We start from the raw sequence: 22,522 nt of genomic DNA, 5'->3' as shown, positions 1-22,522 counted from the left end.
CCCATCATATATAAATAGGGGAAGAAAGGTTAGTTCCAATAAAGTGGGGCCAGAGGCTTGAGAAGCCCCAGGAAATTTAAAGTAATAATTGTGAGAAGCAAAAGCCAATCAACTCATATCTACCGGGCTGGCCAATGGACAGTAGCACAGTCAGGGGGGAGAGAGACCTATCCCTGAGTACACTACCCCTTTTCATTCTGGCCAGCATCTTATAGATCCAGTCATGTCTCCCATCCATTAAACCAGTGGCTGCTAGCACAGCAGTAGTCTCTACAGGCATAGTCTCTACAGACATTTTAAATGTTCTGAGACCAGCTTGTCCCACTAGCAACATTGCTTTGCCTCCAGAGAACTCTGGGGTGTGGACAGATGAAGTAATTTGCTGTTGGCAGGTATAGCACCAGTCAACATTTGTCCTTTTAATATAGGGTGGCACTACAATGGAGGACAAAGCACTGTGTAAAGGTTGTCTGTCCATGAATGGTCAAATACTGGTCTTAAGCACAAAAGCAAAATTCTCATTGTCACATAACAATTTGAGGGGTTTCCCCCACTCTATTTATTTAATACACTGGCACCATTTGTATAATAGATGAAAGTTTCAAAATGATAGTTTAGATTGTGATCAGTTTCTAAAGACTCTCACAGTGAGAGGAAATACTAGATATTAATGCTTGTGGCATATTTACCATAGAATGCTAGAATTCACAAAATGAGTAAATAATCCTGTATAGCCCTTAATTACTGTTTATTAAAAAATAAGCATTGGCAAGTAATTTACAAGTACCAAATTTGCCAAACAAGCTTACACAATCCAATAAAGCTGAAAACTTCTCTTCTGGCAAATTTCTTTTATTTTACAAAATATAGATGCATTTAAAAAAAATTTCAAATGAACATTCCTTGCTCTGTAATCTGATTATGTTAAAGTTTTATTTTGGAAATGAGAAATTCACTTGGCAACACAGATACAACATATTTATTCTGTACTTCCCACCACAAATTACAGCAAACGTATGCACAAATATCAAAGCCAGGCACAGGTAACAAGTTCAATAAACTTTACATATTGCTACAAAACTCTGGAAGTTGCTGCAAGTCTTTCCAGGAGCTTAGATGGCGGTGTAGTTCTTGGTGTAGTTAGTGAGTTTGATCTTCTCTGGGAAAATTATGTTAACTGAAAGGTTTTCCCCATTGTTAGACTGAAGAAAGCAATTCTTTTTCTTGCGCAGGAGATGGCTATATTTGGCATTAGCAAGCCACATTTCACATTTGGAAAAAAATACAATCCCAGTTGTACCTAACACAACAAGACATGTAAGCAAGCCTAGCACAATGAAACATATCACCTGACTTTTATTAAGCAAGGGGTCTGTGTTTTGGATTGTTTCTTTCATTGTTATCTTCAAGACTTTATGTTCTTGGTGAGGTACTGACTTCGGATGAGCATTTGGTGGTAGATTATAACTCTGCTTGTGTTTGGCCTCTGTATTCACACCATGGAGACTTGTGTTTCTGTTGAGATATGTGCAAGTTACACCAACAAATTCCGGCTTACAAATGCATTCAAATCCTCCTTCAGGATGCTCATGACACGTTCCTCCATTCTCACATAGGCTGCTAGCACAGACTATGACATGGCTGCTGCAGGATTTGCCCATATAGCCAATGGGGCAATGACAGTTGAAGCCTCCACCAATATCTGTGCACGTTCCTCCATTTTCACAAGGGTTGGGTTCACAGTCATCTACATCTATTTCACAGAAATTGCCAGCAAAACTTGGAAGGCACAAACAGGAGGCATGAGGCGCAAATCCATTGTCATCAACACATGTTCCCCCATTCTGACAGGGAGAGCTGGAACACAAGACAAAAACAGATGGGAGTTTAAAGAAAATTTAAGTGAAATAAATAGATACGCAACATTTCAGATAATTAAAAAGGGGTAATTTTCTTTACTAGATAATGAGTCATGTCAGTTCTTGGTGGAATGTCATTTATGTCCATAGAGTTGCATCAAGAATTAATTTTGTCCAACATCTTTATCAACATACACTGTCCCTCTAATATTGCAACATTAATTACAATCTCTTCTGCGCATCCTAATGTACAAATCCTATTTGAAGAGATTTAAAACTGTTTTTGAAATTAAGCTGCCCAGTGTGTCTATCTGGTTAAATCTTGTGATCTGAGGAACGGTTGAGTAGGTATTCAGACCAGAGTGAGCAAAGATACTGCCAGCATGGCTTTGTTTTTCCTCAGCAATTAGTCAAAACATAATCTAGGTATATATATATATATATATTCAGTATAAAATATCAACAAGAAAAAGCTGATGTGGAGACGTTTATTTTTATTGTATGTCTAAGGAATAGTCATACCCTGTAGATTCAAGAGCCTGGGAGAATTCAGGGCACTTTTTGAAACCTCAAAGCACTGAAAACAATTCAAACATTTCAACTGTTATTTGAATAAATACATTGTGACAATAATTTTGTCAAAAGAAATCATATACAATCAAAACTGTTATTTCAAAGGGATTGAGGAGGCAGTTGCTCAGGAGACTGGTAACAAGGATACCAAACTTTTCACATCTAGGTCCCAAATTTGAACGGACCCAGGTCAGTAGTGTTCAAAAGTTGGTACCATCTCATGGCTGCTTGGTTGCCTGTGTGAAATTACCTTATTGCAATTCCTACTAGATAAGTGTTCACAGTGCAAAAGCCAACCCAGTCAGCATCCTCCTTGATAGTCTTCACAGAAAAGCCAAGGACATAAAAACTGGAGAATGCTCTCACTTCTAGAGGTGGTTCATTCACATCAGGGCAAGGAGACACTGATTGTTTTGCTACACCCTTTCTGTGGAAGGGACGAGGACATCCTCCTACAGGAATATGAATCCAGCATATTTCATTGGTACTAAATTAAGTCAAAAGCTATTTAAGGAACATTGTACTAAGTGCAATTTCAGAGGAGTCAGCAGAGCTAGGGTGGCAGCCAGATAAGGGAAAGTCATGGTGAAGTTATGCAAAAGCAGAGAGCTATTAGCTCCTCATATTGAATCAATATAGTCAACACTGAAAACATTCACAATGACTTGTTTCAGGAATTTTTCTTCCAAAAGTATTTTTATTGTGTTGATCTCTAATGTAACCCTGAATATCCCATCAGAATTTAAATATGAACACATCTTCACAAACCATTTAAAGTTAAATAAGTTAATTTAGAAACGTTAGCACAGAGGCCTACAAGCTCCAAGCATCCCTCCTGGCTATGGTAAAAGATTGTTAGTATGTAGGCAAGAGTACCATGACGCCTTACAAAAGTTATGTCAGAGAAATAATAGATATTACTAACAGCTACAAGTTAAATTGCTTATAGAGTAGAAATAAGCTTAAGAGTATGACTTATTTTTACAGCTGCTTAAAGTTGTTTTGTGCCTTGTAGTTAGCTATGCTGTGTGAACAACAAGTTATGAAGCTGTAACTAAAACCACAAGAAAGGGCATGTAGGATGGAAGCATTTAAGAAGAACATTATTCACCTTGTGTATAACCACAATATGATATTAACATATGATTGGCCAATTTATTAAAACATTCCAGACCGCAAAGGACACAGTGAAATGATTGGTTAAGAGTTGTTTTAACTCATGCTATGCTTTATTGTTAAGGAGGTTAAAGTTATTATGATAGAAATATAGGGCAGAATCCATTTCATAATAAGTCTATAAAAACCTATAGAATTTTAAATCATTCTGGGACAGGGTGAGATGCAGATTGACCCCCTCACTGCCCAACTGGTTGGTGAATACCACCTTTCTGTTACGTGCTGTTCTATTTGTAGTTAGAGAAATCGGATTTAATAAACCAGTTTGAGCTTAATATTTGATGCGTCACAGACTTACACATTGACCAGAACCCACCACATTTATTACAGAAACATGTCTTTCCTAATTTGGACTGTATTAGTATTCCAGAGAGAGCTGCCAAGAGACAGTGGGCCATAGATGACAGTGGGCCACATTTTGAAAAATCAACAGGGTGGTTATTTAGAGCATAATTCAGTCCATTACTTGCACTGTGGCAGTACAGGAATCTCGTGCAAGAGATTGCAAATGAATTTCCATCTCACTTTCATGATAATTTTACATGCAGCAGCAAAACTTTTAACATCCAAGATTAGAAAACACGTTTAGGTTTCATACACTGAAAGGACGTTAACCTTGACATGGCTCAATCATTCCATATTGCTGAAAACATATAGTACAGTACCTGCCAGTATTTGAAAAGATCACTCAAATCATTATTTTAAAATATTGCACTTAAACCTAGACCCAAAGCCTAGGACATCGAACATCACTGCTCTCATGCTCTAGCTGCATGTGCACAAATAGTTAATATTTGCAACTGGTTAAATGACCCGGCCATTATGGATTCCCACACTGGGACTTTGGGCTGCCTTAGGAGATCTACTGATAACTGGGCTTTGGACTGCATCAGAAGCATGAGCTCCAGAGGAATGGGCAGGTGGTGGAAGTTGTCTTAAAACCCTTATACCTCTGGAGGTGGAATGGCCCAGCTTCCCAGACTCTCAAGGTATGTCTACATTGCAATGTAAGCCTAGGCTCAGACACAAACCCAAATCCCCCTTCTATCTACACACAATTCTAACACAGACCCATTACCCTGCAGAAGTAGAGGGTTTGAGCCTGAATCCCGAACAGGCTCAGGCCCAAAAATCCATCATAGCACAGTGTGGGCATGGCATAGCTCAGGTCCAAGCCTCCCAGACTCAGGTCATTTCCCCAGGACACAAGGCCAGATACAGTACGTAGCATTCAGGAGTATTTTATTATTATTGTGAGGTTCAGGAACTCATCTGTAATAACTTATGAACACTGTATGTGATCTAGTTATCAGGATAGTTAATGTATGGCTATATTGTGTTATTGGAATATTTTATTGCATGTAGGGTGATCAAGATGTTCTGATTTTATAGTGACAGTCCCAATATTTGGGACTTTTTCTTATATAGGCACCTATTACCTCCCCAACCCCCTGTCCCGATTTTTCACACTTGATATCTGGTCATCCTAACTGCATGCATATGTTGGTTTACTTTAATAGCAGGGTTGTTAACAAGTAGGAAGGCCACATGATAGCCCCAGATAAGCACATTGGGGGTCAGTAAGACACAATGCCTGAGCTATTAGCTGTGAAGATGCTACTTTCAGGCAAGAGCCAGGTCACAAGTCTTGTTTTGCCAGGGCCGGGACTGAAGAAATCAAAAGGAATGCAGACAAGGTAAAATGTCTCCTTCTCCTGAGATCAGGCAGTTGTCAGGTAGCTGTTCATAGGGTACAGGCTGACAAAAACACAGACACCTACCTGGGGTTTTAAAGGAGTTAGGTCTTCCTATGTGTTAAGTAAGAGAATGTGTGTAGCCCTTTTCTTGGTTTAAAAATCTGTTTTGTCTTATGCTTTCTTTGTTCTTACAGTTCAGATTAAACAAGACTTTGTTTTAAGAAAGCTGTCTAGTTCTTCTAGTTAGCATTGATCACAAGTCATCAAAATGAAGACTTGCAGGTGCAAAACCCAGTCACGCCACATTGTGCTGAAGTTCAAGAGTGGGAGAATTGTGGGTTTCACCCCAGAAAAAGGTAAGGGCACGAGGCCCAACACCTGCGGGGTTACACTCAGAACAGAGAAGGGGTCAAAGGTACAACTAGCCCTGAACCACAACAGTTTCAACATCTTATAGGGGCATCCAGAGACCCCAGTCAGATCAGAGCCCCACTGTACTAAACAGGAGACAGGCTATCGCTCCTCAATAATAAAACACTTACCTGCAGAACAGGGATTGGAATTGTGTCCCTCCAATTCCTAAAAGCCAAACCTCTACCGTATGAGTGAAAGGAAGATTTCTGTTAGGCCTTTAATATGCCACCAATTACCTTACCGAGCACTGCACATCAGCAATCCTTACACTATAAACAACAAGCAAACAGTGAAGGTAAAATACTCACACGCACACAAAACACCCAACCTGGCCCCACTGAAGTCAATGGCAAAAATCTTCCACTGACATAACAGAGCACAGGTTTGGAAAAAAGTCATAGACTCAAAGACTTTAAGGTCAGAAGGGACCATTATCATCTACTTTGGCCTCCTGCACATTGCAGGCCACAGAACGTCATCTGCCTATTCACGTAAGAGACCCATAATGTCTGGCTGAGTTACTGAAGTCCTCAACTAATTATCTGAAGACTTCAAGTTACAGAGAATCCACCATTTACAGTAGTTTAAACCTGCACATGCCCCCTGCTGCAGAGAAAGGCAAAAAACTCCCAGGATCTCTGCCAAATGACCCAGGGGAAAATTCCTTCCCAACCCCAAATATGTTGATCAGTTAGACCCTGAGCATTTTTGGAAAAGTCTCCAGTTTGAAGGCAGTGAGAGCATGTTTGGCCTACAGTCCTATACAACCCATTTTCTTCAAATATAATGAGTGCGGAAGTTTCCAAAGAGATTTAACCACATGAAAAGGCTAAAAGGGTTGTAACAAATGATTGTTGAGCTAAAGGGAGACAAGGAAACCTTAGACAAAAGTCAATGTTTCAAATTAGGATAATTATTTTTAAAGTGATTTATAACATAGAAATTGATTAATTTTCTTCAAGCTTTGCAGAAATATTCTGCTTCATCCTCAGGGGAAATCCACCAACTTTCAGGCTAAGACAATTTTCCAGGCCAAAGCTCTAGGAAAGCTAAAACAGCAATTTATAATGGAAGGTGGTAGCAGCCTTAACAATAGTGACACTTTTGCTTCTCCATAATAAAATGCACGAGGATTAAAGGTCCTCAGATATTAGGAGAATGTGAGAAGACCCTTAACAGAATAGATTCCTCTTCAGGACAGATCCTCAACTAGAGCTGGCTGTATTTTTTCAAATTTCATTAAAAAATTATTCACAATTTTTTCATCATTTTTCAGACAGTTCTGTTCCCAGCTATATCATTAAACCCTAGCGACAGCCAAGTCATGGACAAAATGTGCAACCAAAAAGCCAGAATAAGACAAGACTCACAGGGAATAGGTTCCTTAATGAATAGGTTCATTCCTTGAAGTCTATGTTCCCCTCAGTAATTTGAGTTCAGCTATTAATACAATACTGCATGTAGAGTTTATTGTATCAGAATACTGCCAGCCTTCATCAATGAGTAAAAGCTTGAATTTAACTAAATTATATTCCTTCTAATCCCTTTTTTCTGTTTCAGCCTCTTAATGTTTATCTGTCCAAATCTTCTGTTACATGCTTAATTAAAACAGGTATCCATATTTTAGACATTACATTCTTAATTGATTTCATTTACTGGTACTAATTTCCTTTAATTTGTACATTATAGATGATTTACCTTACAATACAGGTCTAAAGAACAGTTAGTATCTTGCATGTAAACACACGCCAGTTGTCTACTTATCTACTTTATGGGCCATGTTGGCAGACATATGCACATGCATTTTTCTGCCTAACTTGTACATGCAGTTATTGTGACTGCATATTCAGTTATGGCAAATGAGCATTCAAATAACTAATTAGACACATGACTGGCCAGTTTGATACATGCTTACTGTGATGGCATGAAAAAATCTTCCAAACAGCCAGTTAGTTAAGTAGTTCAGAAAGTTAATTTAAGTTAATGGAATTCTTTCCTTGGATTTTGTTGGGCTTTGGATCAGGACCAATAAATATCAGAAAGGCAGTTTGACAAATGTGAATAAATAAATGGCCCCTTGGATGCCAGCTACCTGGGACACTGCCATAACAGAGGTTAATGCATGTGCCTGAGCTGGGGATGCCTTTGTGCAGATGAGAAGGAACTGCAGGAAGGCTGTTTTGTGCAAGAGCCCTTCACTATCAAATACAAACTCTCTTCTCCCTCCAGTCCCATCCCACTAATCCAATTTGCTGACTTTTAGGTCTTTCAACTGCAGCTGTGAGTGTGTGTCCCAACTTGAGTGGATGGACACATGCTAGGTCTGCTTGAGCGAATGTGCTAAAAATAACTATGTAGCCAGGAGTAGCACAGGCAGTATCTCGGGCTAGCAACCTGAGTTTGTACCCAGGGAGACCACGTGGGTTTGTAATCAGGCAGTTAGCCAAGCTACTGCCTGTGCTATCCCCAGCAACACTACTATTTTTAGCACGTTAGTTCAAGCAAAGCTAGCACATATCTGTCTACTCAGGCTGGGAAGCACTCACTCAGCTGCAGTGTCCACATACCCTTACAACATGCTGCCAAACTCATCAATTTGAACAGGCATTTTGGGTAGCCTGAGGTTTGGTGGGTTTAGCTGAGGATAGAGGCAGGGGTTAGGAGGAACGTGGGTGACTAGAAGGAAGAAACTCCCTCTCCTCTCTGTGGCCTGAGGAAGCAGTACGCCCCCCCACCCCTTCTCTTCCTCTGCTGATTTAATGAGAACGTCTCCTCTCATTTAACCACTACACTGGATGTAGAGTTTTGTGGGAGTTCAAAAACCATGGTGTTGCAGACAGGGTTATTTTGTGCTGAGGGAGGTGGCTGGTTGGCTACCTCTCTTTTGGTCTTAATTGGATTATATTTTTAATTATTTGTTAAGAGCACCTAGAACATTCTTTTGATATTTATATATTGAAACTGTAAATAAACCCAAAGTATTACTGCAATATTTGCAGTTTTGAATATTTGAGGTTCAGATTATGCACACAAACTCATGCTAAAAATTTGACATAATTATATAATAGGAATAGATCAGAATTAGTAGATTTGAGGCTAGAAACAAATATGCTATAAACTAAACTACCATGTAGGCCAAAAAGTTATGTGCTCCATAGCAAACATTTTATGATTTAAGAAAGAAAACCAGAGAAAAATTGAGCAGGACTGTATATTTATATCAGAAATCAATATTTACCCATTAATAATGCAGGGTCCTTTTTTCAGATGGCAGTTTTTTCCTGTAAATCCCTTGGCACACAAACAAATATATCCTCCATCTCCAGTCTCTATGCATGTTGAGTTATTGGTGCAGGGTTTTGAAGAACATGGATGAATATCTGTGTTAATAAAAGCAGATAGTTTTGTTAAATCAAAACACTTTTAGTCATAACATTAAATATTTAGCATATGAGAAATCAGGGCCTATTTTATCATACAAGAGCCATTAAATAGTAAACAATGCAAAAAGACTCAGTGTATTTTTAAAGGTCCTTCATGCAGCATTGCATATATTTTGATTTATTCTTCTCTCTCATGGAGGGCAGATTATTCATAGATACTGTCAACTTGTTCCCCACCCATTAGCTCTCACTTTGTGAAATACACTTGGATTGTGTCGCTTTATGAATAAATAATATTAACAATAAAAAGTTAGTGGTGGGGGAAGAGCTACTGATTACTAGAAACACCACCTCACATTCCCAGCTACTTCATACATGTAAGTCAGATAAAGCAATGGGCAATCTAAACATGGTATATTTACAAATTTCTCCAGATTGCCTGATGTTTGAAGTCCTACACATAAGCGTTTTACATTTTAAAAGAGAAAACTGATATTTGTAGTAACAAAACACAGGAGCTGTTTAGGAATTTAGATTTTCTTGGGCAAAGAGGGTGTCAGCGAATGCCAATTTGGTTGAAACTGAAACTTTTCTTAGGAGACGGCTGGTTTCAATGAAGATTCATTGGAAAGGTTACTTGGGTCCTGGTTGGAAATTCTGGGTAAAACCAGAAAAAGAGAGAGAGAGAGAGAGAGACCTCGACCCCACAATAAGTAACATCAATGGTTATGGCACTCATCTGTGATGCGGAGAACCCAGATTCAAGTCCTTGTTCTGCCTGATGTTGAGCTGGGACTTGAGCCTGGGTCTTCCACATCCTTAGGCACCAGGTTCTTTGCTATTCTGGCATCATGGTGTCTGCCTCAATCTCTCCTGTTGGCCCTATACAACTTTATATACCTAATTAAATATTCATTGGGCCAGAGGGAGAGTGATTGTAGAGACTGGTGGCTCACCTAGGATGTGGGTGACCCAAGGACTTGAACTTGCATCCTTTAAATTTCAGGTAGATGCCCTAACGATTGGGCTAATGGGTACTGTGGAAGGCTTCTTGTTTACATGAAAAACTGTGAAAGGTTTCCGTTTCATCCAGTGCAGAATGGGAACATTTGTGTGGGATGAGAAAACTACTTCCAGCCCAGCTCTACAAAACGCCTTTGAACTGCAACTTGTCCCTCTCTCTGTGGTGTAGTCTTCGCTGGTTGGCATTTACCTCTTACATCAGGTGCCAGAAGAGTGGACCCTGTTATATTTTTGCCTTGTAAGTCACGCGCATAATCTTTCACAATTACCCTCTTAGACTGAATCTCCTCTAGGGCAACTATTGAAGATTTAAAAGGAAATAAATAAATAAATGCAGGTTTGAACCAAGATAACATGGCAGCTGCAGTGAGGGCTTGCAACTTGCTGTGAATTTTGCAAGCTCACACATGTGTTTTGAGTGATAGTATAGTGCATATACTTTTTTCTGAAGTGATAAACAAAGATGTCATGAGTATTAAATTCTATTTCCCACCTAAACCCACCAGATAATGTGAACCTAGAGGAATATCATGAGACAATGTAAAATATTAACTATAACTATGAACTTTGTCCAGTTACAATTATAGTAAAATGCTCTTCCTCCTGTATAGGGGTCTATTTTTCACTATCTTAGTCTATCCCGATTGCCACAGTGCCACTTTATATGAACTTTTGTATGTAAACTGTGGCTTCCACATGGACCAAAATAGCCTCGGCTGCATTTTGCAGCAGTGTTGTGTGCCCATTTTGGCAAGCTTTAATGGCAGCTAACCAAACACAACCTTGATACGTGAGAAAGGAGATGCCTTGAAATAGACACACATTCAATAACATTAAATAAGAAATGTTGTCATGGTAACTTTCCCCAATCTGAACCTTAGAGTCCAAAAAAAATGGGGCACCAGCATGAATTCCTCTAAGCTTAATTACCAGCTTAGATCTTGATAGCTTGCCACAATCAAGAGACTGGGATGCCTGATAAGATCTGGTTCTCCCAAACCTTCCCTGGGACCCCAAGACCTCTAATCCGGAGTCTCTCACAACAATCGAAAGGAATACCCATTCCTCCCCTCTCTCTCTCCTCCCAGATCTTTCCCTCCCCTGCTTACACCCAGGAGAATCACCATGCTTCAACTCTGATCACAAACCAGAGAGAAGCAGTTTCCTCCCCCCTCTCCCCCTCTTCCAGCGCTCCATACTGGTTAATATCCTGGTAGAGATAGAAATTCAGGCTCCTGAATCAAACACAGAGTCGAATTTCTCTACCCCCTTACTTCTTCCCCACATCCCTGCGGAGTACAGACCAAGTTCCTTGCCTTAACAAGGACGAAAATAAGTCAGGCTAAGAGAAATTACGGGCTTTAAACAAAAGAAAGGAGAATAAAGATAATCACTGTAAATTCAAGATGGAAACTACAGGTTTTCTCAGCTGACAGAAACACGGAGAAAAGCTCCTCGAAATTAATCAATATTAAAATTCCCAGCAAACTACACAATTTTAAAAACTCTACCAGCCAGATATACATTAGCAAATAAAGAAAACCAATTAAAAAGACTAAACTGCCTTTCTACTTGCACTTACTACTTGAATAGAAAATTAGAGCCTGTAGTACGTCCAGTCACTCTCAGATCCCAGAGAGAACACAGACAAAAAAAGAACACACAAACAAAGGCTTCCCTCCACCCAGATTTGAAAGTATCTTGTCTCCTGATTGGTCCTCTGGTCAGGTGTTGCAGGTCACTGTTTGTTAACCCTTTACAGACATTAACCCTTAGCTATCTGTTTACGACAAATGTATAAGAAGGAAATAAGAAAGGAAAGAAAATAAGACATATAACAGCTCACTAGTTAGGAAAATGACACACAATCCTTGAGCCTATAGGAATAAATTCACTACTTTAAAAAAACAACAACATTATTCTCGAATTTCCCCCCACTATTCTCTCAAATGACTGATGAACTGTGGAATTTCTTACCACAAGAGATAACTGAGGCCCAGAGCTAAAGAGATTTCAGAAAAGGATTAGACATTTACATGGATAAGAATATCTACAGTTGTTTTACATAGAATTAAAATAGCATGTACAAAGAGTTAAACCCTCCTGCTTCAGCAATCACTAATTGTTTTTATTAGGAAGAAACTTCCCCAGTAGCAGTTCACTGGAGGGTTTCTTCCATCTTCCTCTTAAGCATCTGGCACCTTCCTCTTAAACATCAGTATCAGAGACAATTAGATGGATCATTGCTTTCATCTGCTGTGGGGACTCCTATGTTCCAAATGAGCTGTCATTAAGGTACCTGCCACATATTCTGAATGCCATAGTTACTGTAATGGCACTAATTTTGTGGGCTTTTGACCTGGTTTCCATAGAAACAAACCAGCCACACTGTTTTCCCCCTTTGTTTTGAAACTGATTCCGTGTGGTACATTCAGCCACTATGGCATGTCACAAAGTCAGCTCAAGAAAGAGAAACCCTCTGTAACAGGGTGGCTTTCACCACAGGCTGGGGCTAAGCCAACCCTAATTATAGCATGAGTCTCACCTGAGAGGAATCAAGTGATTTGGGAGTAAAAGGAGCAGGAGGGTGTAATAAAGGGGGGAAGCCTAGGAAGATGTGGCAGAGTTTCGAGAAAGTGAGGAGAGGCTCCTGCAGTGAAGACCCAGAGGCCAGGGGAGTTGCCCCAGGCAGGAAGCCCTGGGAGAAGGAAGAAAAACCTTATGTTGTGTGGATTTAGGAATGGACCTTGTTTGGGGATTTTGAGTTTTATTTGCAGTTTATTTTATATTTTGACCAAGAAAAAACTTGAAGGGAAGTTTTATTTGAACAGTCCAACCAGGGAAACTGAGGTAGTCTGCTGCAGCCTGACCCTAGGCCATGAGGGGGTGCATGAGAGGTGGTCAACCTGATTACACACTGATACATGTGTACAGGTTTCAAATATGGGGTTGGATCCTGCAAAGTGCTCTACCCTCTGGCCTTGATCCGGTAAAGTGCTCAAGCATATACTCAACTTCAAGCATGTGACTAAATGACTGAGGGTATGTCTACATGGGGATAAAAACAATGCAACTTGCCCAGGTCAGCTGACTCAGACTCATGAGGCTTGGGCCCTGGCAGCTTACAAATTGGTATGTAGACATTCAGGCACTGGAGCCGCTTACCAACAATAAACAATGCCACCACCACTGGCCCATTTCCTCATAACAGGCTGGACCAACCCCCAAATCTGAATACCCCCAAACTTTGAGGAAGTTCAACCTGGATCTGAACCCTGGAGCAGGCCCAACTCTATTAAAAACAGTGGCTATGCAAGGAGAAGATTTAGAACAACTATACAGGTGCATGTTCTAAAACTATACAAACTGGAAATTTATGTGATGCACGATGAAATTTGAGCAAAATATACCAATGCAGTTCAAAATTACCTCCGGTTTCCTACTTGTTTAATGAGCAAAGTAGCTGCTCAGAATATGCTCACATTTTAAAAGTATACATCTATCAGATTAACTACAGACCTCATCAGCTTTCCCACCATTAGTTTTGCATCCTTTCTAGCTGACAATGTCAAAGCAGTGGCTGCATACAGAAACGCCTCGGCAAGCGTACACAGTCTTTAAAAGTTGCGAAAATGGAGGACATTGAGGAGATACAACAACTTCCCATAAAAAAGGTGCATTACTTATGAACTTTGTTGATTCTTTAGAGCAAACATAGTAAATGTATGTTTTGACCTGGTGTACACGCATAGCTATAGACCGCCTGCAGGAGCTAAAAATGCCAGTTTAGGTCCATTTGCTTGTGAAAATGTAACACTGGTTGTCTCCACTTCTCACATGCAAAGATAAAGTGTTAAGGAGGATTCCTTTATAGGTAGGAGTCTAGTATTTTATACTGATTTACTGGATTGGATTTAGTGTTTCCATATGAAAGTCAGTTATTCATACATGCTAACCATCCCAAGTTGGGCAGGAGCCTCCTATTTGTCCTGTGGAATTTCCTCTTTCTTCCTAACCTGATCAAATCTGGATTAGTGATATGTGTTAATAAATTATAGCAATTCATCACAACTTTATACAACCAGGCAACTGACACCATCTTCCTAATAGAGGAGGGTCCAATCCAATGGCGGAGCAGTTGCTCCATTTCACGTTATATTGCTTTATTGGATCATGACAATCATGGGTAAAGACCACCCAATAACAGGGAGGAAGCTTCTGTCATAAATAGATAGCTAAGGGTTAATGTTTCTTTTACCTGTAAAGGGTTAACAAAGGGAACCAAACACCTGACAAGAGGACCAATCAGGAAACCGGATTTTTTAAAAGCTTAAGGGAGGGAATTTGTGGGTCTTCTTTGTCTTGGGTCTGTGTCTTTTGTCTGTCTCTCAGCTATGAGAAAGGTCTTTCTATTTCTACCTCTTCTGTGTTCCACTTGTAAGTACAGGTAGGAAAACATATTAGGCTTTTATGTTGTTTGGTTGTTATTTTAATGTTGTGTAGCTGCTGGAATGTTTCAAATTGGATATCTTTTTGAATCAGCTGTTTATTCATTTTTTTTTTTTAAGCATTGATCCTGTATCATGTCATCTGATTACAGAGAATTTTGATGTCTTTTTTCTTTCTTTTTTTTATTTAAAGTTTTCTTTTTTAGACTTGTTTGAGTTTTTTTTCTCTCTGGGAGGGGGAATTCTCTTTGTGTTAGATCTACGGAGGATAAGCTTCTGCAGCACCAGGGATTGTGTGGGAGGGGGAAAGAGAGATAGAATCTTTCTGTTTCCTGTATTTGGGTTTTGTCTTTTTGTGGATAGAGAATATGCTTCTTGGTATTCTGATGTAAAGAGATTTGCCATCAATACGTCTCAGGTTTAGCCCAGAGAGGAAAGTCTGGATGGGAGAGGGAGGGGGAAGGGAAGTGGAGTATTTCCCTTGCCGGTAAGACTCAGAGCTTCTGGGTCTTGGGGTCCGTCCAGGGAAAGTTGGGGGACCAGAGCGAGGCAGGTGCTGTAACTCCTGTCTGGTGGCAGCGAGAAAAGATCCAAGCTGGTAATTAAGCTTGGAGGTTCATGCTAAGCACCCAGATTTTGGACACTAAGGTCCAGATTTGGGAGAAAGGCTTATGATACTGCTGACCCAATATGAATGAGAGAACATGTCCAGAGTAGCTAAATCCATTGGATTGGCATGATTTTCAATATACCTGATAAATCCAGACATCAGACAAACGGCTAATTCTATCACTCTGATTATTCTTGACATGTGCTTAGCTGGCCCCGGATTCAAGTTGGCAAAAACTGACTCCTGGTGCTGAGTGAAATAATTTTTGGATGTCTGTAGAGCATGATTGGTATTACTAAATATAGAGATAATGGGTAATATTTTCAAATCCACTCAAGTTATTTTCAAAAGGGATTTAGTGACTTAGGACCAAATTTTCAAAGTACTTAGGTGCCTAGAGATCTAGATCAGAAACTAATGTTATTTTCAGAAGTGCCAAACCAGATCAAGTTTCTAACATGCACTGATTTCAAGTGACTAAGTTCCATTTTCAAAAGTGACAGATTTTCAAGGTATTTAGGTTCCTAGAGATGCAAATAGGTGCCTAGTGGGATTTAAAAACAAAAAGTATCTAACCTACTTAAGTGTTTCTGAAATCTCTCTAGGTGCCTAGATGCATCTTTGGTGTCTAAATACTTTTGAAAATCTGTCCCATATGAAACCAAGTTTAATTGAAAGATGATCAGATTTAGGCTCTAAGACAGGAGACTTTGAAAATGTTTCTCAATGAGAATTGCTTAATGAATAAGAATGATTTCTTGAAAATCAAGTTACAGAACACAGCAACAAACTTACTTTTGATAAACTAGAAAATGATGAAACCCAGAAGACTGGCAAAAAATATGAACCCAGTTCTCCTTTTCCATTGGTTTAACATCAATGTAACTCCACTGAATCACTGGAATTTCTTTTGATCTACAGTGGTTTGAATGACAGAAGATTTAAGTGCTATACCTTCCAATAGTTCCATTCAAATCCTTGGCTAGAAAATATTTGGTCAAGTACCAAGCTCATGAATTTATTTCAACTTATACTATCATATCCACACGATGTTGAATAGTGAATTATTTCAACTGGTTGAACACACTCGCAGGGACTTACATTTATGGAATCAGTGTAGAATTTATTATTCACCATCTGCATGTGACAATCATAGTTAAAAATGGAATTCTAACAATACTCAGAACTATATTATACAAGATATTGTATGTTTTCACCTAAAATGTGACTGCATAGGGGTTTTTTTCTCTCCCCTCCTCCCCCTCCCAAAAAAAAATTAATGTCTCGTGTTTTGGGTCAAATATTCATTTTAGAAAGAAAACATCTAGGGAAAAGCTTTTGCATATTTTTAACACCAGATGGAGCTGTAATCACTTCATTTAATCTCTGGAAAACTATGTTGCTCTATTAAAGGAAAGTATTTGCAAACCTATGTCGCAGAGGCTGCCAACCCATCCTTCTTCACAGACACATTGCCATGGTTTGACACAGCTGCCATGCACACAACCAGGAAAAGGAACACACTGATTACAGAGTGCTCCTTGCCACCCAGGTTGACACCTGAAATAGATACAAAACAAGATACAGAGAGGTTTATTTTAACATTACCAGGCTGTTCTCCTTTTAAATGCACAAAAAACTGAATTTGCAAAGATAACAATGCTATATGTAATGCATTTGAAAAAAAAGACCCTCAATGTTTATAAAATACTGAGGAAAGAATTAAAGAAAATTGATTCACTTTAAGTGGAAGAAAAACAAATATTTTAAACCTAAAATAACGTAGTCCTCTTAAGTTTCTTTCTGTAAGTGCTCCTAGGATATTTTTTTAAAAAAATTCTAATTCTCAGAGGCATCCAGGTTTCTTTAATATGTTATACAATTCTAGTTAAAGTCTGTTAATGGAGAGCTGTTTCCTTATAGCATCACATTTTCAGCTGGCAAATCATTCTAATTTCTGTCTTTTTTTTAAAAAAGAATCATGTATTATTGAAACAATCAATCCTTTCACTAATAACCTCAGCTGGTAGATCTCTTTACCTGCATTCACTAGGAATTTCACAAAATCCATTCACTGGGTGGCAGCCAGGTTTACAAACAACATCTGGGAGAGAGATTTGCAGTGTCAGTACTAAAAAGAACCATATCCTCACATTCTATATAGATTATAGATGCTTTAAAACCAACCAAACATGTATAAAATTCTAAAAACAAAATGTTCTCATTCTAAAAACAAAACGTAATTCTAAATAAACATATCGCCTAGCAATTCAGCTAATACACCTATTAGACAACTGGAATGGAAGGTCCTCAGAATTGTACAAGTTAAAGCACTTTAGCATATGCAAAATTTTTGCAATATTAATATCAATTTACATAAAATTGAAAATTACATAAAGGGTCTAGGTCATTTCGCACATCACCAGATAGTCTAAGTATACTGTTATACTTTTATGTACACTTTTAGTCAGAAATAATTTGCATTCTAAAAATTTGCTAGTATACATGTTGAATCCATTCAACAAGGCTGTGTCATTAAGAAATACTATTTTGATTAAATTGTATGAGAAGAGAAAAAGTTAAAGAGAAAAAGTCACCTTTTCTTTGCACACAATTTAATGTAAATATTTTAATTTGCTAAATAATCTTAATCTCACATGCAATCATTAACTTTTGAAATAATTAAATTGCAAGACAAATCCCTGCTCACACTCGTCAGAAGAAAAGCGTCTCTCTAAAATCAATAAGAGAAAATGAGAATTTGGAAGGAACTTGAACTAGAAAAAAAAAACCTGTAGGGTAAAGCAATAGTCGGTTCTTCAACAGTGGCATTAAAAAAAATTAGCGTGAGGCTGGAAAGTTTTTAAAACCGTTACTTGCGTTAAGGCTGCAAGTTCTTCCAATTCCGCCTATCAACTGCACACCAAGACGACACGGGAAACACTGGGTCTTCTGCATTGTTGTCTAATCGGTCAATTGCTGCTTTCCAGGAGACTGAGCACAGAGGACACGCTTACTGGACTATGGCGGGTGTGTTTGTGTGATCCAGTAACGCGTTCCATGTTCTCTCGCTTGTAGTGTGTGTGCGCGCATAATATCCAGAGGCTCTCTCGTGGACATATGAACGCACATCCACATTACTACGTTTTTCTTCTCTCCAACGAAACTGAACTCTTCCCGGTCACACAGAAAGGAGCCGGGAGCAGCAGCAGCCGAACGTGTAAAGAAACCAAACCTCCCCCCAAACAGGAGCCTGCAGAACTTTCCGCGAGTGACAAAAGTGCCACGAACTTGTCCAGGCTGCGTCCAGCCGCAGCAGCCAGCCGGGCGGCTCTGGCTCCGGCTTTGGCTGCGGCTCCGGCGCGCTCTTACCTGGGTTAACGGGCAGGATGAGGGGAAAGCAGCAGCAGCAGCAGATTAAAGTGACAGCCTGGAAATCCATCACCCAGCATATCAGGGGCGCGCTCCCCACCTACAACAACAGGGACATGCCCGTGGCAGGGCGCCGGGCTGCTCCCTCACCAGCCCAGGGAGGGGATCTGGCATCCGCTCCCCGCCCCGAGCGCTCCGTTAGCTCCCCTGGCTCGGGAAGTATTGGCACCTCTGGGGGTGTCTACACCGCCCCTCTGCAGCAGCAGGCGCTGAGACCGTCTTTGCTGCAGAGCGAGCGAACGAAAGCTCCCTCCTAGCTCTGGCAGCGGCTCACAGGGGATCAGCTGGCTCAGTCAGGAGCCGGCTTATAATTAAACTTCTACGTGAAGGGGGGGGAGAGGCCTCCCCTTTTCCCCTGCTTCCCTCCATCCGTCTCTCCTCCCCAGGACGGGATCGCATCTGCATCCCCCACCCCGCGCGTGGGCAGGGAAGGGTCGCCAGGGATTAACTTTGTTTCGGGGGTGGCTCTTCCGCAAGGGGCTTGTGCCGCTCCGCCGAGCTAGCGGGGGCTGCCCCGGCCCTGGCTAGCCAGAGGTCGGAGCGGAGCAGGGGGATCCTGTCCTGCGCCCTTCCCCTCTTGCTTCACTGCACAGACGGACCAGGGCTGCTGGCTGCAGCGGGGCTCACCCCGCTAGCGTCCGGGCAGGCGAGGGGAGTGATCAGCTGGCAGCCCTGCCAGAGTCTCACGCACCGATTGAGTCAGATCCGGGCCCCAGTTGGAGCTACCAGTCACTGGATTTCAAAGTGCGTATGTGGGTTTTCCTTACATGGGTGCGTTTATTGTCCAGACTGCGGTCAGGCAACCTCCAGTCCCTCATCGCCTTCTCCACTGACTAATGGCCTCTTGGCACCCAGGCTGGACAGTTACAGATGGTTAGATCCACCTTTTCCAGAGTGGCTGCCAATTTTGGGGTGCAAACTTGTGGCACAGTGAAGCCCTGGCTGCTTTTGAAAATGTTGGCCTTGTTGTCTAGAGTACCTTGTCTTTCCCCTGCAAAATTAAAAAAGGACCCTGCAAAGGAAAAATATACCTCTGCACCCTTTCTTGTTTATTTATTGTGCTAAAAGGCAGCTTTCAATAGTTCTGGAGATGGGAGAAGTGGTTGAGAAGGAAAGGACTTTTTCCCAGCCTCTATTACTTTTCCAGTACAACTAGCAGATTTTGTCTGGCCTGTTTTTGCTAGTGAACTCTGTAGATGACTGAAGAATTAGCGGGATTATGACATTACAAGGGACAAGAAAATGAAATTGGGGCAACTATAGTAGCAGGGAGTTTTAGTTAGATTGGTTTAAACTATGGTGTTTGTTACCAGGTATTTAATCTAACCTGCCACCACACAGTTGGCTAAATGTTGTCTTTGGGGAAGCTATAACTTCTACCCCTTCAGGTAAGGACAGAGAAAGCTCCAACTCTAGGTTTCTAGTCTTCCAAGGAAGGTGCCAACAAAAACAGGAAAGACAACATTTAATATGTAATATTTCTAAGGTTAAAAGTTTTTCAGTCCTTCATTATACATCACTAAAGAACAACAAAAACAAAAAATAAAATAAAAAGACAAACCTCCTTTCCCCTTGAAGGGTCACCTTCAACTGACTGTGTATTTTTCTGTGATTGTCCCTCCCTGTACTTTCCCATTTGTAGCACAGGAGTGCCTGTGATTTCACACTCACTCACTCTCACTCATGCCCGTCACCCAGCTACCCAATTTAGGGACAGATTGGCTAATTCTTGTTGCTTGCAGTCCTCCTTTAAAGAAATTACTGTCCGTTATGCCTTAATTAGTGTCTTTTAGGATTCCCAAGCCCACTTTTTCCTCACTTGTTGATTTAATGCTTCTTTCCCTGAGACCTTATTTGTTAATTTGTCAACATTTATGTGAAGTACACGGAGCTGCCAGTAATAGTTTATTAACTGTTTCATTGTTACGATGTTGTTTGCTATAGGCTCACCAGGTTGATTAATTCAACCAGGGGTTAATTGCACATATGCAGGAAAGGGGACAGTAGCTTCAGGCAGATTGTTTACTGGTACTTAAAGGCAAATCAGATATCCTGTTTTATTCCCAACCATGCTGAGTTCATCAGTAGGGTTTGTAACCACAATCAGTAGGAAGCCAAGTGGGAAAAGCTAGAACAAATAATTTTGGGGGGGCATAAACCGCAGCTCCTGAAGAACAGGGGAGAGGGAGACTGTTGAGGAGCAGATTGAACCCCTGTCTCCAGCAGTTTGGGTGTCTTGGATAAACTGGGCCTTCCTAAACTAAAGATAAGAGAGAAGTGTGTGCAGAACCCCTGTGTTAAGAACCCTTCTCTCTTGTTATTCTTTTTTCCTACTGTTAAGATTAAACAATACTTTGTTTGGAAAATACTTTTGGTCACAGCTCCTGAAGGGAAGACTTGCAGGCACCATACTCAGTCAGGAATAGTAGATGGCAGAGAGATGCTATAGGTCCAGGTACCTGGTCTAAGAGTAGAAGAGTCGCAGAATTACATCCTGAGAGAAGGGGAGACACAGGGTAGTTTATTCTGTGAACCCATTCATTACTAAAATGAAGGCCAGTAACTCAGGCCAAGTTTTCTGTTTTTTCTTCACTCATTCAACCATTTCTACACTACTGGTCAGAAGTATAGTCAGGGTAGCTTATCCTTGAGTTCAGATATTATGGATAAATAATTGTCTGTGTAATTTAGAAACATCTTTTATGCTGCATGTTTGGCTGTATTTCTTACACAACAGATCATCTGGGTAGTTAAAACCCCCATAAGTATGATATCGTGTGGTTTCAAATACTCTGATAGTTGGTCCCGGAAGATTTTATTCTCCCTCTCCTCCGGTCCTGATAGTCTGCAAAAGACGCCTATGGTAGCTGTCATTTGTCATTGCCTGTATGACAATTCATAGATTTCACCACCACACTCATAACTGTCAATTTATATGATCTCATTGGTACTGAAAACGCTTTTGACATATGACATTTCTCCCCCTCTATCTCTGCTATTGAATATAGACTGCATTTATGCATACTGATATTTGACATTTATGAGAATTTTGTCACCAGGTTTCGGTTACACATGCTGTATTACACTCACTGTCATTTAATATGTTTTTAATCTTGCTTGCTTCCCATGTTTTTATATGTGTATACAGATGCTTTAGTGCACAAATGCTCTCTATTTTCCAAAGCAACTCCACCTTTTTATTATATTGTATGTCAGGTGTGTCTCTCTGATTAGTTGAATTAGGCAATAGGTCCCTTTCTCTGTCTTTAGTTTAAAGACCACCTGAAATAATCCTGCCAGTTTTAAATCTAGGAGGTCAGAATCCCTCCTGCTTAAATGGAGACTGTTAAATCCAAACAAGCTTTCAACACAGAAGTTCCGATGTTCTATGAATCCAAAATAGTTCTCCTTTCTACATTATGCCACCCAAGCAACCAAACAGCAAACCATTGCCACTCAGCTCAATAGTTACATCACCTGTCAGAAACACTCTCATCCAGCACTCTGACAGTTTTCAGTGAATGTGGAAAAGACTACAGGCTTGGGTTCTGGCAAATCTTAGTGAGTTCCACTAAGAATACCCCATTGCTGATCCTAGAAAGGTTTACTCTAAGACCTGAAAGCAAAAGCACCTCACCTAATCTTTGCCTACATAACAAGAAACGAACTAAGTGGTTGTTTTTCAGATATCAGGATCTCAGACCATTTAAGGATTGTACACAACACCCTGAACCAGCACCTAGAAATTAACAAATAGCCTTTGTGAAGGTCCCAACATTCCATCAGTTTTAGGAGACGGATAGTTGCCCTGGGAACTAGCAGAAACTTCTGGCTGGCCTTTAGAAGTTTCCTTAAGAAAAATATATTATGGAAATCCAGCACAGAGGTGTCAAAGGCAAAGACTGCA

The 22,522-nt window shown here is 40.3% G+C and overlaps 1 protein-coding gene across 2 annotated transcripts; it reads right to left on the bottom strand.

Moving 5' to 3' along the window:
• Positions 1-916: 916 nt before the first annotated feature.
• DLK1 (delta like non-canonical Notch ligand 1) lies at positions 917-19,448 on the bottom strand. Of its 2 annotated transcripts, XM_032776731.2 has the most exons (6): positions 19,383-19,448; positions 18,556-18,655; positions 17,224-17,287; positions 16,613-16,743; positions 8,958-9,099; positions 917-1,857 (listed from the first exon to the last, which is right to left on the bottom strand). In XM_032776731.2, exons 1-6 carry the CDS (start codon positions 19,431-19,433, stop codon positions 1,113-1,115), a joined length of 1,233 nt encoding a protein of 410 aa, XP_032632622.1. In that variant the 5' UTR covers positions 19,434-19,448; the 3' UTR covers positions 917-1,112. The 2 variants fall into 2 exon arrangements, with proteins under 2 accessions (XP_032632622.1, XP_032632623.1); XM_032776732.2 differs by lacking the exons at positions 18,556-18,655; positions 19,383-19,448 and adding an exon at positions 18,060-18,520.
• Between the last annotated feature and the right edge of the window lie 3,074 nt (positions 19,449-22,522).

This window comes from Chelonoidis abingdonii, chromosome 4 (genome assembly GCF_003597395.2).
Source record: "Chelonoidis abingdonii isolate Lonesome George chromosome 4, CheloAbing_2.0, whole genome shotgun sequence".
Classification (NCBI taxonomy): Eukaryota; Metazoa; Chordata; order Testudines; family Testudinidae; genus Chelonoidis; species Chelonoidis abingdonii.
The sequence above is the reverse complement of the archived record's forward strand: the minus strand, read 5'-3'. Positions and strand labels throughout refer to the sequence as shown.

Coding starts and splice junctions, on each gene's coding strand:
- DLK1 (XM_032776731.2), bottom strand. CDS start 19,433: ATGAGGGACTGGAGGTTGCCTGACCGCAGTCTGGACAATAAACGCACC. Junction 9,100..16,612: donor TGGCAGCCTCTGCGACATAG/GTTTGCAAATAC, acceptor TTATTAACACAG/ATATTCATCCATGTTCTTCA. Junction 1,858..8,957: donor GGACCCTGCATTATTAATGG/GTAAATATTGAT, acceptor CTTGTGTTCCAG/CTCTCCCTGTCAGAATGGGG.